Genomic DNA, 11,888 nt, shown 5'->3' with positions numbered 1-11,888 from the left:
AAAGTTTTCCGTTAAAAGCTTTTACGGAACAGAGTGTCTAGATTAGCACGGACGCTTTTCTGCAAAAGCACTTTTTGCGGAAAAGCGTCCGTGCCAATCTAGACGTGATTTTCCACAAAAAAACCCCGAGCGCCATTTTCGCGATCGGGGCTTTTTTGCGGAAAACAAATCCGAGCTGTCTACACTGGCCCTTTCGCGCAAAAGGGACTTTTGCCTGAGCGGGAGCGGCAGGAGCAGCATTTCCGCAAGAAGCCCTGATTTCAGACAGTGGGAAGTCAGTGCTTTTGCGGAAATTCAAGCGGCCGGTGTAGACAGCTGGCAAGTTATTCCGGAAAAGCGGCTGATTTTCCGGAAAAACGGGCCAGTCTAGACACAGCCCCGTTGTGTCCACGCTGGGATGTGCCAGGGGGGCTGAGCCCACATGCGCAGGCTGCAACTCAGGACCAGCCCTGCTGCCAGCGAGATGCCTGGCACCAGAGCGGCGCGCGCGGGGACGCCATCGCCTCCAGAACCTATGTGCGGGGGGGCGTGTTCCTGGCCGGAAACGCAGCGGACGGACTCCCCCTACCGGAAGTGCTCCGGGCGGAAAGTTCTTCCGCTGGATGTGCCTGCCGGGCGGGGGCTGAGGCCGAGTGCGCTGCTGGGGTCTGGCCGCGGCGGGATGGGCCGGAGCCGCTCCAGGTCCCCCGCGCGGAGGGGTGAGCGCCGGGGGGAGGGGGAGATACCCGGCCCCTTGCCACGCAGGGGGAAGCGGGCGGGGGGATGGGCGGGAAGCGCCCCTTTTGAGGAGGGGGAGGGGCCCGGGCTCGGGCCCCTTTTGAGGAGGGGGAGGGGCCCCTTGACCTTTGCCCCGAGGCGAATGGAAGCTCCCACCCCCACGTGCAGGAGGGGGGACCCGGATGGGGGAGGGGCAATAGCACCTGCCGCCTGCCTGGAGAAAAGGGGGGGCAGGTCCTTGTTGGGGGCGGGGGGTCAGTGGACGCTGCCTGCCAGCAGCGAAGGGGGGGCCCCAGATCCCTTCCCCAGGCAGGTGCAGGGGGAGCAGATAGAAGCCGCCTTCCCCTCCCACCCTGAGAGGAGAGACGGGCCACAAATCCTTGCCGGGGTGGGGGCGTCTCCTGTTACCCCTCTCACCCAGAGAACGGATCCGGGCTCTGATCACTGTTCGGGGAGAGGGTGTGTAATGTTCGCCAGGAGGCAGGGCTCTCCTGATATTGGGGTGGGGTTAAAGGTTGCTCTGCAGTGATCGGGAAAGACCCCATGATGAGGCCAGATAACCAGCAAAGGGGAAACCTGCTTGCCTACTTGGAGATAGCAAGCGGGGTGCTTCTCCCTCCAGTAGTGGGGATTTCTGATGCCTACCCTGATACAAGTGTAGAGGGGAGATGCACTGCAAAAGAAGGAATAGAAATCAGCCAGGCCTTGAATTCAATCCAGTCTGTGGCTCGCTGACCAGGGTCTTGTCTGTTAAGAGGGATGGTCCCTATTTCTTTTTTAGTAACGGACCCTTAACTGTGTTCACTTTCTTTTATACCACTTTGAAAAGTTGAAGTCCGACCTTTGCAGCAACTACTGACCTGTACCCCTCATCTTTCCCTCTCTGCTCTCCTTGTTCTCAGGGCAATCTTCTTTACCTCTGGCCATATCTTGAGATTTAGTGGGTGGAAAAAACATTCCCTTCCTGGGTTTTTTTAAGTCTCAGAGGGGTAGCTGTGTTAGTCTGTAACTGAAAAAACTTTAAAAACCAACATATGATCCTGCAGCACCTTAGAGACTAACCAAAATGTAGATAGTATCATGATCTTTCTTGGGCACAACCCACTTCTTTTTAGTTTAGTCATAGTTGATACCCTCTTATAAAGATAGGCATTCACCGAACCTATGACAAAGGCAAAGGCAGTTCCAACTAGCCAACACTAAGCAGCATCCCCTCTTGCCCATTTCAGAACGTAGGCGCTCTCGTTCTGCATCAAGGGAGAGGGAGAGGAGGCGACGAGAGCGTTCAAGGTCCCGGGAGAGGGACAGGAGGAGGAGTCGTTCCCGTTCCCCCCACAGGAGGCGGTCCAGGTGAGGGGAAAATATCTGAATTCTCTGAAGGCAACAGACAGAGCTTCTAGCTGACTGCCTATTCCCCCACTGTTCATATTGGTGTCAGTCTTACTGTGATCTCAACAGGGTAACTGAGTACTAGCTTATTGTGGTGTGAGAAATGAGTTTTTTGAACATGCTGAGGGGAAGAAAATGCAATTCCACAGTCAGATCTCACTGTTAAGGAACTCTTTACTAATATGTTACTTTTATCCTTTAGTTAATTAGGGCAAACGTGATGAAATTATACCCCCCTTGTTTTGTTTGTTTGCAGTTCAGTAGCACTTGGAGTCACTAATCATGGGTCAGGGTTCCATTGTATTACGTGCTGTACAAATGCAGAACAAAAAGATTGTCCCTACCCTCAAAGACTTTATAATTTAATGATAAGATAAGTCAACAGATGCAGGCAGAGGGGGCGCACAAGAAAACACTAAGCCCATGACAGTCATTGTAACACCACATAACTATTGATCTACTTCCTTGATGCTACATATAAAGCTGTAAGTGGGATTGCAATTGAGCATATGTTGTAGATTCAACCTCCAGCACTTATTATAATGTTAACTGTTGTTGGATTGAAATCTACACTTGTGTGAAATTCTAGGTCTCCAAGACGGCACAGATCCAGCTCTTCTTCCCCAACCCGGCAGAAGGAAAGACGAGAGGATGAAAAGAAAGACAGCAAAGACACCAAAAGCAAAGAACGTCAGATCACTGGTAACAAAGCAAAGTCCCAACCTTGAGGAACAAAGTTGGCTCTTGGGACTTGGTGTTTCTTACCTTGTTGTTTAAAGAACCAGTTAAAATCTACTGGACTTAAATTGGTAAATGGAGTAGATGCCCATAAAAGTGAGGGCAACTGCATGAGTGAGGATTAGGCATGTAAAATTTTGATTATTTGGCTAATCAGATAGTCAATGCAATTGACTAATCAAATAGTCAAAGGTGCGCTTCCACCTTTAAAGTGTAGCAACAGCCCCAGTGCTGCTGAGAGCATGGGGTCAGTAGGGGGCATTTGCTTATTGGATAGTCGACTAGTCGTTCACATACCTAGCGAGGGTTACTAAAGGCAGGTGCTACTCAAATTTTACCTCTATTCTCCTTTTCCATCTGTGAGTGCTCCCCACCCCTGATTCCATGCAACCCCCTTTAATAATTCTTTGCCCTCCTACACCCCATTCCATGTGCTTAATCATAATTAATGCATAAAAACCCTTCTGGAAGAGCAACGAAACTTCGTGCTTTAGTCACTAACTAGTAGGAGTTAGGATGTGACCTTCATGTGCAGCAGATCATCTCATGCTGTGTATTATGGGGTTTGTGGCCTGACTACTATTCTAACTTTTTTTTCATCTACATGTGGAATACATTTTATGTGCACTGAGGCATGTAATAGTGTAACCGTTTAAACAGTTAACTGATAAGCATGAGCTTACCGATTACCGTAACGTTACACGCCGGCTCCCAGCCCTGCTCCCGGGAGCTGGCTGCCCACCCCATGCTGTTGCCTCTGTATTGGATTCCGCAGCATGGGGCAGCAGCCAGCTTTCTGTGAGTGGGACCGGGAGCCACCTCCCATCACTCATCAGCTCCCAGGGAGCCAGTTCTGCCTCTGTATCAGAGGCAGCAGCTCAGGGCACCAGTTGGCTCCTTGGGAACGGGGCCAGCATGCAGGAGCCAGTATGTGCCAGAAGCCTATTTAAAAGCTGGCTTCCAGCAAACACCGTCTCCCAGGAAGCTGGCTGTTGCTCTGCAATATAAGCTTATACTGCGGAGTCCACAGCGCAGCTGGTTCCCAGGAGTCGGGCCAGGCGCCGGCTCCCAGTATTCACTGGCTGCTGACCCCGCCGCAGGCTCTGAAGTGTAAGCTTTATATTGCTGAGCCTGCAGCATGTAACCAAATAACTGCTAAGATTTTCAAGAGTTACACCGTTACCTAATTAACTGCTTTTTATCATCCCTAGTAGAAACACTTGCTGCTGGCGATGGGTGCTGGGTTCAGCTGGGTGGCATTTGAATCTCTTCTGGGCAGCCTCCCAAAAGCTCAGCTTCCAGGGAGCACTGGCACTTTCAGACAAGAGCCAGAACCCTGGGTCTGATTCAGTCTGGCACCTCCAGTATTTCTGCAGTTAGTTTTTCAGGAGCAAGATTTGCAGCTTTGTGGAGGCCTGGTAACTGCAGTAGGATTCCATCTAGGGCCAAGAGTCAGCCAGCCCTTACAGATCTGATCTAGGGCCTGACAGTGTCAGTAAGAGGATCTCTAAGCACTTTACAAACATTAACGAATTAAAAACAGGACTATGCAGCACTTTAAACCATCTTGTTAGTCTTTAATAGGTGATGAGCTTTCATGGGCCAGACCCACTTCCTCAGATCAAATAGTGGAAGAAAATTGTCACAACCATATATACAAAAGGATACAATTAAAAAATGAACACATGACAAGGACAAATCAAATTTCAGAACAGAACGGGGATGGGGGGGGAGATAAATGTCTGTGAGCTAATGATATTAGAGGTGATAATTGGGGAAGCTATCTTTGTAATGGGTAAGATAATTAGCGTCTTCATTCAAACTTGAGTGTAAAGTGTCGAATTTAAGCATGAATGACAGTTCAGAGGATTCTCTTTCAAGTGTAGTCTTAAAAGGCCTTTGAAGCAGGATGCAGATAATCAAGTCATTGAGACAATGTCCTTTCTGGTTGAAATGGCAAGAAACTGTTTTTTCTTTGTGATCCTGTCTAATATCTGTTTTGTGGGCATTGATCATTTGGCGAAGTGTCTGCGATGTTTGTCCAATGTACATAGCAGACGGACACTTTTGGCACATGATTGCATAAATTATATTTCTGGATGCGCAGGAATATGTGTTCTTGATCTTATAACTCACTTAGTTAGGTCCAATAATGGTATCAGCAGATATTGGACCTAACCAAGTGAGTTATATATAAACCATCTTGTTAGTCTTTAAAGTGCTACATAGTCCTGTTTTTTGGTTCAGCTACACCAGACTAACACGGCTACGTTTCTATCACTATTAATGAGTTAGGCAGCATACGCATGGATGAGGTAAGGATTTTTCCTCATCTATAAAGTGTGTGTGGTGGGGGAACTGAAATACAGAGTAGTCATGGTTTGCCTGATATTGTGCCGGTCAGCCAAAGTGCTCACACAAATGGAACCTAGCTTTCCAGGTTACCAGCTCTCAGTTTTTAAAGATTCCCGTAAAAGTAATGGGTAAAACTGAAGTCAGTGGAAGTTTTGCCATACAGCAGGGGGACGGGATGACTCTTACCTACTTTCCTAACAAAGCAGTTCACTTTCCTCTGTTATCTGCAATGTCTTTTTTAAAAACAAAACTTCATAAATATCTCAAGTGTGTATGTAAAGGAAATTGAAACCACGGTGTCTCCCCAGAGGAGTTTCCCCTTCCGTTTTTTGTTGTCTTCCATATCTCACTTTAATCATTTGTCACCGTATGCTTCTAGTTAGGTATCTCTGTCAAGCTTGGTTGCCTGACTTCATATTCTTCAGTAAAGAACTGTGCACACGTGGTACTGTGTAATTAATGCCTGAATAAGAATTTTAAAAAATAATCTGTTTCCTTGTGCTCTTCATGTCATTCTCTTTGCTCAGTTCTGCACTAGCACAATATTTGGATGGCAAATGCAGGGAAATCTTTTGTTTGCTTAAAATATTGTTTTCCTTGGCATTTGAAGGTAGGTAAACTTGGGAATGTTTTTATTAAGAACAACCATCTGTGAAATCTCCATTTTGGAGCCAGATCTGACCTTGCATTGTTCCTCTAACAACTCGACCAGTTTTCTGTTCCAGAGCTGTGTTTTGCAGTACATACAGTACCTACCTTCCTAATTAGCGTGTTCAATGAGTTTCCATCAAGTGCCTGGTAACTTTTCCTGGTGTATACATTTCATATCTCTCTTTTTGTATTTTCAGAAGAGGATATGGAAGGTAAAACAGAGGAGGAAATTGAGATGATGAAAACAATGGGATTTGCAACCTTTGACACAACAAAAGTGAGTGGACTGTTGCATAGAACTTGAGTAAAAAGTCCTTGCCTTTTTCCTGGTCATGTTCACAATTCATTCTTGAGTGTAGCCAAGCGTTGTCAGTAAGTTTTAGGAAGATCCTTTACAAGAGGATGGAGGAAGGTTTGCTGTTTCCCTGTAACATTAAATCACTCAGTGCTACAAGGTCTGTGTCCAAGCTTTGGAATTTATCAGTAAGTTAGAAGAAATAACTCATCAGTGTGTTGAAACATTGCATCAGACGAGTATTGTCGATAAGAATCATGATGGAGAGCCGATGTTAAGCTTATAATATAGCATTAGCATGGGACTTCAACATCGTGGTCACGATGGGCAGCTCCACAGCATTTTCTTGTACGGGCTCATGGGCTCACAGCACAAATAAAATGAGGCCAAGTCAGGGCTGGGCTGGAGGGAGTTCTGGATCTGGAATACCCCACTGTGGCACTGTACTTCTAGTGGCACTTCAGGTAAGATGTTAAACCCTTTGGGTTTCCTAGGAGCAAGGTTTCCTGAATTAGTTTTTACTGTGGAAAAATGTAGTTGTATTGATTTTATTTTCTTGTTGCTTCTGCTGCTTTTGATTAGCTAGCTCCTAGCTGCAGCCCCAGGTTATGTCTACGCTGCAGGCTTCTTGCGCAAGAGCTGTTTTATGGAAGCGTTCTTGTGCAAAAGGTCTGCCACGAGAGTGCGTCCATACTGCCATGTGCTTTTGCTCAAGAGATGTGCTTTTGCGCAAGAGCGTCCATAGCAGTGTGGACGTTCTCTTGCGCAAGAAAGCTCTGATGGCCATTTTAGCCATAGGGATTTCTTGCACAAGAAATTCATGTTGCCTGCCTATACTGCCTTCTTGTGGAAGAGCTCTTTGCGCAAGAGGGCTTATTCCTCGTGGGGAGAGGAATAACTCTTCTGGAAGAAGCCCTGTTTTCCGACGCTGTACTGTAAATTTACTTGCACAAGAATGTGTGTGCAGTGTAGACTCTCTGCAAGTTTTTGCGCAAGAACAACCATTCTTGCACAAAAAGCCTGCAGTGTAGATGTAGCCCCACAGTATGGAGTTGCAGTTTCAGAGCTTGGATCAGCATGGAAATGCCTTCTCCTTTAACATGACTCTGTACTTCTCTCTGGGTATGTCTACACTTGCACCCTCTTTTGAGAGAGGTTTGCAAATGTAGACGTTCGAAATTGCAAATGAAGCCGGGATTTCAATTTCATGTGCTTTATTTGCATAATCGCGTCAGGGCGCTATTTCGAAATAGCGCTATTTCAAAAAAAGAAACGCTGTCTAGATGTGGTTATTTCGAAAGAAAACTCTTCTTCGAAATAACCCTTATTCCTCCTACAACGAGGTTTACCAGTTATTTTGGAAGAAGGGTTTTCTTTCAAAATAACCATGTCTAGACAGCGTTTCTTTTTTCGAAATGGCACTTTTTAAAAATAGCGCCCGGATGCAATTATGCAAATGAAGCATGGGAAATTCAAGTCCACACTTCATTTGCAATTTTGCTCAGTTGCATTTGTATCCCTCTCTCAAAAGAGGGTGCAAGTATAGACATAACCCCTAAGGGCATGATCCTGCAAATACTCAATACTGATCATAATGTTTACTACTCTCAAAAAAGATATATTGGCATTGGAAAAGGTTCAGAAGAAGGCAACAGAAATGATGAGGTGTTTGGAACGGGTCCCATGTGAAGAGAAATTAAAAAGACTTGGATTTTTCAGCTTAGAAAAGAGAAGACTAAGGAGGGATATGATAGAGGTCTATAAAATCATGACTGGTGTGGAAAAGTGAATAAGGAAAAGTTATTTACTTATTCCTACAATGTAAAAACTAGGGGTGACCAAGTGAAAGTAGTAGGCAGCAAGTTTAAAACGAACGAAAGGATGTTTTTCTTCACTCAACACGCAGTCAGTCTCTGGAATTCCTTGCCAGAAAGTGTGGTGAAGGCTAGGACTTTAACAGGGTTAAAAAAGAGCTAGATAGATTCATGGAAGTTAGGTCCATCAATGGCTATTAGCCAGGATCTGTAGGAATAGTTTCCCTAGTTTCTCTGGAGGTGGGTGATGGGAGGGATCACGTGAGGATTACCTACTGTGTTCCCTCCTTCTGGAACATCTGGTATTGGCCGCTGCCGGCAGACAGGATACTGGGCTGGATGGACTGTTGTTTCTGACCCAGTATGGCTGTTCTTATTGGTACTAAATGAATTGTAACTATTAAGTCTATCTATACGCCACTCACACTACAGTGTCTGAACACCTTGTCATCCATTACTTGCCCCTCAGAATCCCCCTGGAAAGTAGGGAGGCATTATCTTACCTTACTGAACACACACGTGGCACGCAGAGATTAAATGAAATGACTTGCCCAGAGTCACACAGGGAGCCTGCAGCTGAGCCAGAAATTGAGCCCGGGTCTCCAGAGTCAGACACGAGCTCTGTCCACAACCCATCCCGATGCGTACTAAGATACTGTCTATTAAGAACCCTGGGAGGGCCTGGTTACAATGTATAAAAACAGATTTCAACAGTGTCTCCTATCCTTGCCTTGGTTGGACAAAACTGTATGTTGCCATTGTTCTTTATGGAACCCTGTGGATGCGGATAGGAGCTAGTGTTGAGGTTTGCGATGTGACTGTAGGAAAGTGATTAGGACTGTTGCTAATTGCTTTTGAAAAGGGGTTAGCTTTGTTAATTCTCTTCACCTGTGTTGTAACGCTAACCTAGCAAAGATCTAGTAAGTTGCTACTGATTGGTTTCAACTTACACGCAATGTTGTCATAGCCATGTCGGTCCCATGATATTACAGAGGCAAGTTGGGTGAGAAAATGTCCCTTATTGGACTAGCTTCTATTGGTGAGAGATACAAACTTTGGACCTTACACAATCCTCTTCTTGTCTGGTGCACTGATAATCTTATCTCTCACCAGCAGACATTGTCCCATAAAAGACATTTCCTCAACCACCTTGTCTCTGATTTCAAGTTCGCTTTCTTGAGAATGACGTATGGATCTCAGCTGCACAACCTGTGCCCTTGTGCTTCTGTGCCTCTTCCTAAACAATTCTCTCTACAACATATTGAGTTTCTCATTGTATCTTTCAGGGGAAGAAAGTGGATGGCTCTGTAAATGCCTACGCTATAAATGTGTCACAGAAGAGAAAGTACAGGTTTGTGTTTCTACCACTTGGAAAGACTTGTTGAACTATCTGATGCGTAGCTGGGTCTGTTGGAGGAGATGTAATTTCTTTTCCAGGACAATCTGATCCAGAGAAGTTTTTGTAGTCCTGGGGAGAAGTATGGCGGTCTCTAGGTTTTATTGACTGAGAGGTCAGACTCGCTTGTGTTGAGGAGTGCTAGTGGATTTTACATCTAAGCATTTTTATAACAGTAACGCCGAATGGATCTGTTTCTTCCCTCTGGTTTATCTAAATCTCCATTGCTGATGGAGAGAGTCCCTGTTAGCTCTGCACAAAGTTACATATGTCTGTGGCGCTAAATGCATTGTAAATACAAGTTGAACCTCCCTGGTCCGGCACCCTCAGGATCTGCTAAGTCCCAGACCAGGGGAGGTCAATGCCAGCAGCCCCTCTGCTCCAGGCCCCAGTCTGTTGGTTTCCCCCCTGTGAGTGCTCAGCCTAAGTGCATCCACAATCAATGACAGTGCTGACCCAGGGGCAGGGGCGGCCCGTGAGCCTAGGCGAGCTAGGCAGCTGCCTAGGGCACTGCTGGCCCAGGTGCCTGATGGTGATGTCACGGGGCACCTTGTGATGACATCATGGCTATTGATGGCCGTGCAGGCAGAGGCACCGATTGCGTCGCCCCGCCTAGGGCACCAGCTGCTGCAACTGGCCTCAGGTCGCTCATGCCCAGTGATGTTGCTGGACTAGGGAAGTCTGGAGAGACTTGGCTAGAGCGCCATAGAATATCACTGCAGTCCTGGGAATTTTCTCCCTCTGTTTCTTGTAATTTCTGGAAAAATTTAGCCTACCTACTATTTTTTACACCCCTGTGTCTCTAAGCTCAACCTTTAGCAGCTATGAAATATACTGTATTGATTGCCCTGGGGACTGAAATCCTTTAGCTATTGAACAATAGCAGCATAGTGTGCTTCCAAACCACTGTGCCTCAGCCTGACGTAAACCAGGTTTGCAGGCGAATCTTTTGCCAGTGTGGTGCAGGGTGTGCTGTCGATTTTTTACCAACATTTCTGAACTGGCAACAGCCCTAGTGCAGATGCAGTTCTACTGGTATAAAAATGCCTGTGTCGGGAGAGGTTATTCAGTTTGCTAGAATGGAAGAAGCTGTACCAGCAAAGGCCCTTTTTGGCTAATATAAGCTCCATCTTGACTTGGAGGGTTTGCTAGTATAGACCTGACCTTGGTGACCAGCTCCAGTGATTGGGTGAGTTCTCCATGGCTCGTTTAACCATGATTTCCTTGCTGGACTTCAATTAAAAATGCCAGTTAGTGCCAGTCCTGTTGGTAATTCTCAAACATCCTGCTCGTGTCAGACAAGACACTTGTACGTTGTTGTAGAGTGGCAGCAGCTTTCTGTCCGAGCTATCTTGTGCTGGATTTCCACCAGCATAAAAACCACCAATCCCATATGAGTAGATTGGAGCCACTAAAGCTCCTCACAAGTACAGACAATTAGATTCTAATGATGCTGATTTCTTTCCCCTCATCACAGGCAGTACATGAACAGAAAAGGTGGATTCAACAGACCTTTGGATTTTATTGCCTGATGTCTAGTCTTGTTACCTGTGAAGAATGACCTCTGGAGCACGAATGGTTAACATTTCCTTGTCCTGCTGTGACTTGTGTGTGCTGGTATCTTAGCTTCTCACCGTAAACCAAAATCACCTTATTTATGAGAGCTCAGAAACGCTTGCTGCCTCCTAGGAAGAGAGAGGATAAAAATGAGCTTTCTGGAAATATGGGGGTTTGAATGTGTTCAGGCCTCTTTTGTTCCCTGTCAGGACTTTCCTGTTAGATGTATTATTTTTCATTTCTTCTGAGTTTTAAAAAATAACTAAATATTGTCCGTTACAATAAAAACCAGTATATATTTACTCCCACCACATAGTTAAAATATGCTGGCGTTGCTCAGGAATAAAGCGCCAGAAAAGAGGCTGCTGTTGCTGTGTCTGGGCAATTATTTGCCTGTCAGAGGAATAAATCACTCTGAGGATAAATATGGTTTAGGGTTTAAAACAGAAACAGGATAATTTTGAATGTGTGTTCATAGACAGCATAGCTCCCTGAGACGTTCTTACATTGTGCCTGGTTGTTGACAGAGAATTTTTTTTTCTAATTTAAGATCTGCCTCCCCAACCTTACTTTTCTCGTAACCCTTCCCTTACTAGTTAATAATCAATGTGGTCATGAAGTTACCAAGCAGGATAGCATAGCATAGTGTCACAAGATTGCAGAGAGTTTATCAGCTGTTTGGCTTGGAAAAATTTAACATGTTTTTGAATAATCCTTGGTTTTCATATTTATGTTTACAGATTTCTTAACATAAAATTTTTCTTCAGGCTGATTCTTTTCTGAACAAAGTTTGGGGGTAAATTTGGGTTATATTGAAGACCCAGAGGCAAAACATTTAATGTGCTCAGCCTTCATTATTTACTATGCATCTAGATTATTTTTATAAACAACCTCTTTCAAATGCTTTGGTTTATTTCAGGGGTTCCCAAACTGGGGGTTGTAAGGTAATTTTGGGGGTGTTGTGAGCTGCCAGCTC

The 11,888-nt window shown here is 45.5% G+C and overlaps 1 protein-coding gene across 1 annotated transcript; it reads left to right on the top strand.

Moving 5' to 3' along the window:
• The first annotated feature begins 541 nt into the window (after positions 1-541).
• Positions 542-11,684, top strand: SNRNP27 (small nuclear ribonucleoprotein U4/U6.U5 subunit 27). The gene is made up of 6 exons (XM_075910970.1): positions 542-698; positions 1,947-2,067; positions 2,696-2,808; positions 6,048-6,127; positions 9,246-9,310; positions 10,833-11,684. The coding sequence occupies exons 1-6, from the start codon at positions 662-664 to the stop codon at positions 10,885-10,887; spliced, it is 471 nt and encodes a 156-aa protein (XP_075767085.1). The 5' UTR covers positions 542-661; the 3' UTR covers positions 10,888-11,684.
• Positions 11,685-11,888: the final 204 nt, after the last annotated feature.

The sequence above is a fragment of the Pelodiscus sinensis genome, chromosome 28, assembly GCF_049634645.1.
Source record: "Pelodiscus sinensis isolate JC-2024 chromosome 28, ASM4963464v1, whole genome shotgun sequence".
In the NCBI taxonomy this organism is placed as follows: domain Eukaryota; kingdom Metazoa; phylum Chordata; order Testudines; family Trionychidae; genus Pelodiscus; species Pelodiscus sinensis.
This window is presented reverse-complemented; position numbering and strand designations above follow the sequence as displayed.

Excerpts from the sequence above, each read along its gene's own strand:
- SNRNP27 (XM_075910970.1), top strand. The coding sequence starts at position 662 with ATGGGCCGGAGCCGCTCCAGGTCCCCCGCGCGGAGGG. Across the intron at positions 2,068-2,695 it reads CCCCACAGGAGGCGGTCCAG|GTCTCCAAGACGGCACAGAT; the intron begins GTGAGGGGAAAA and ends GTGAAATTCTAG. Across the intron at positions 9,311-10,832 it reads TCACAGAAGAGAAAGTACAG|GCAGTACATGAACAGAAAAG; the intron begins GTTTGTGTTTCT and ends CCCTCATCACAG.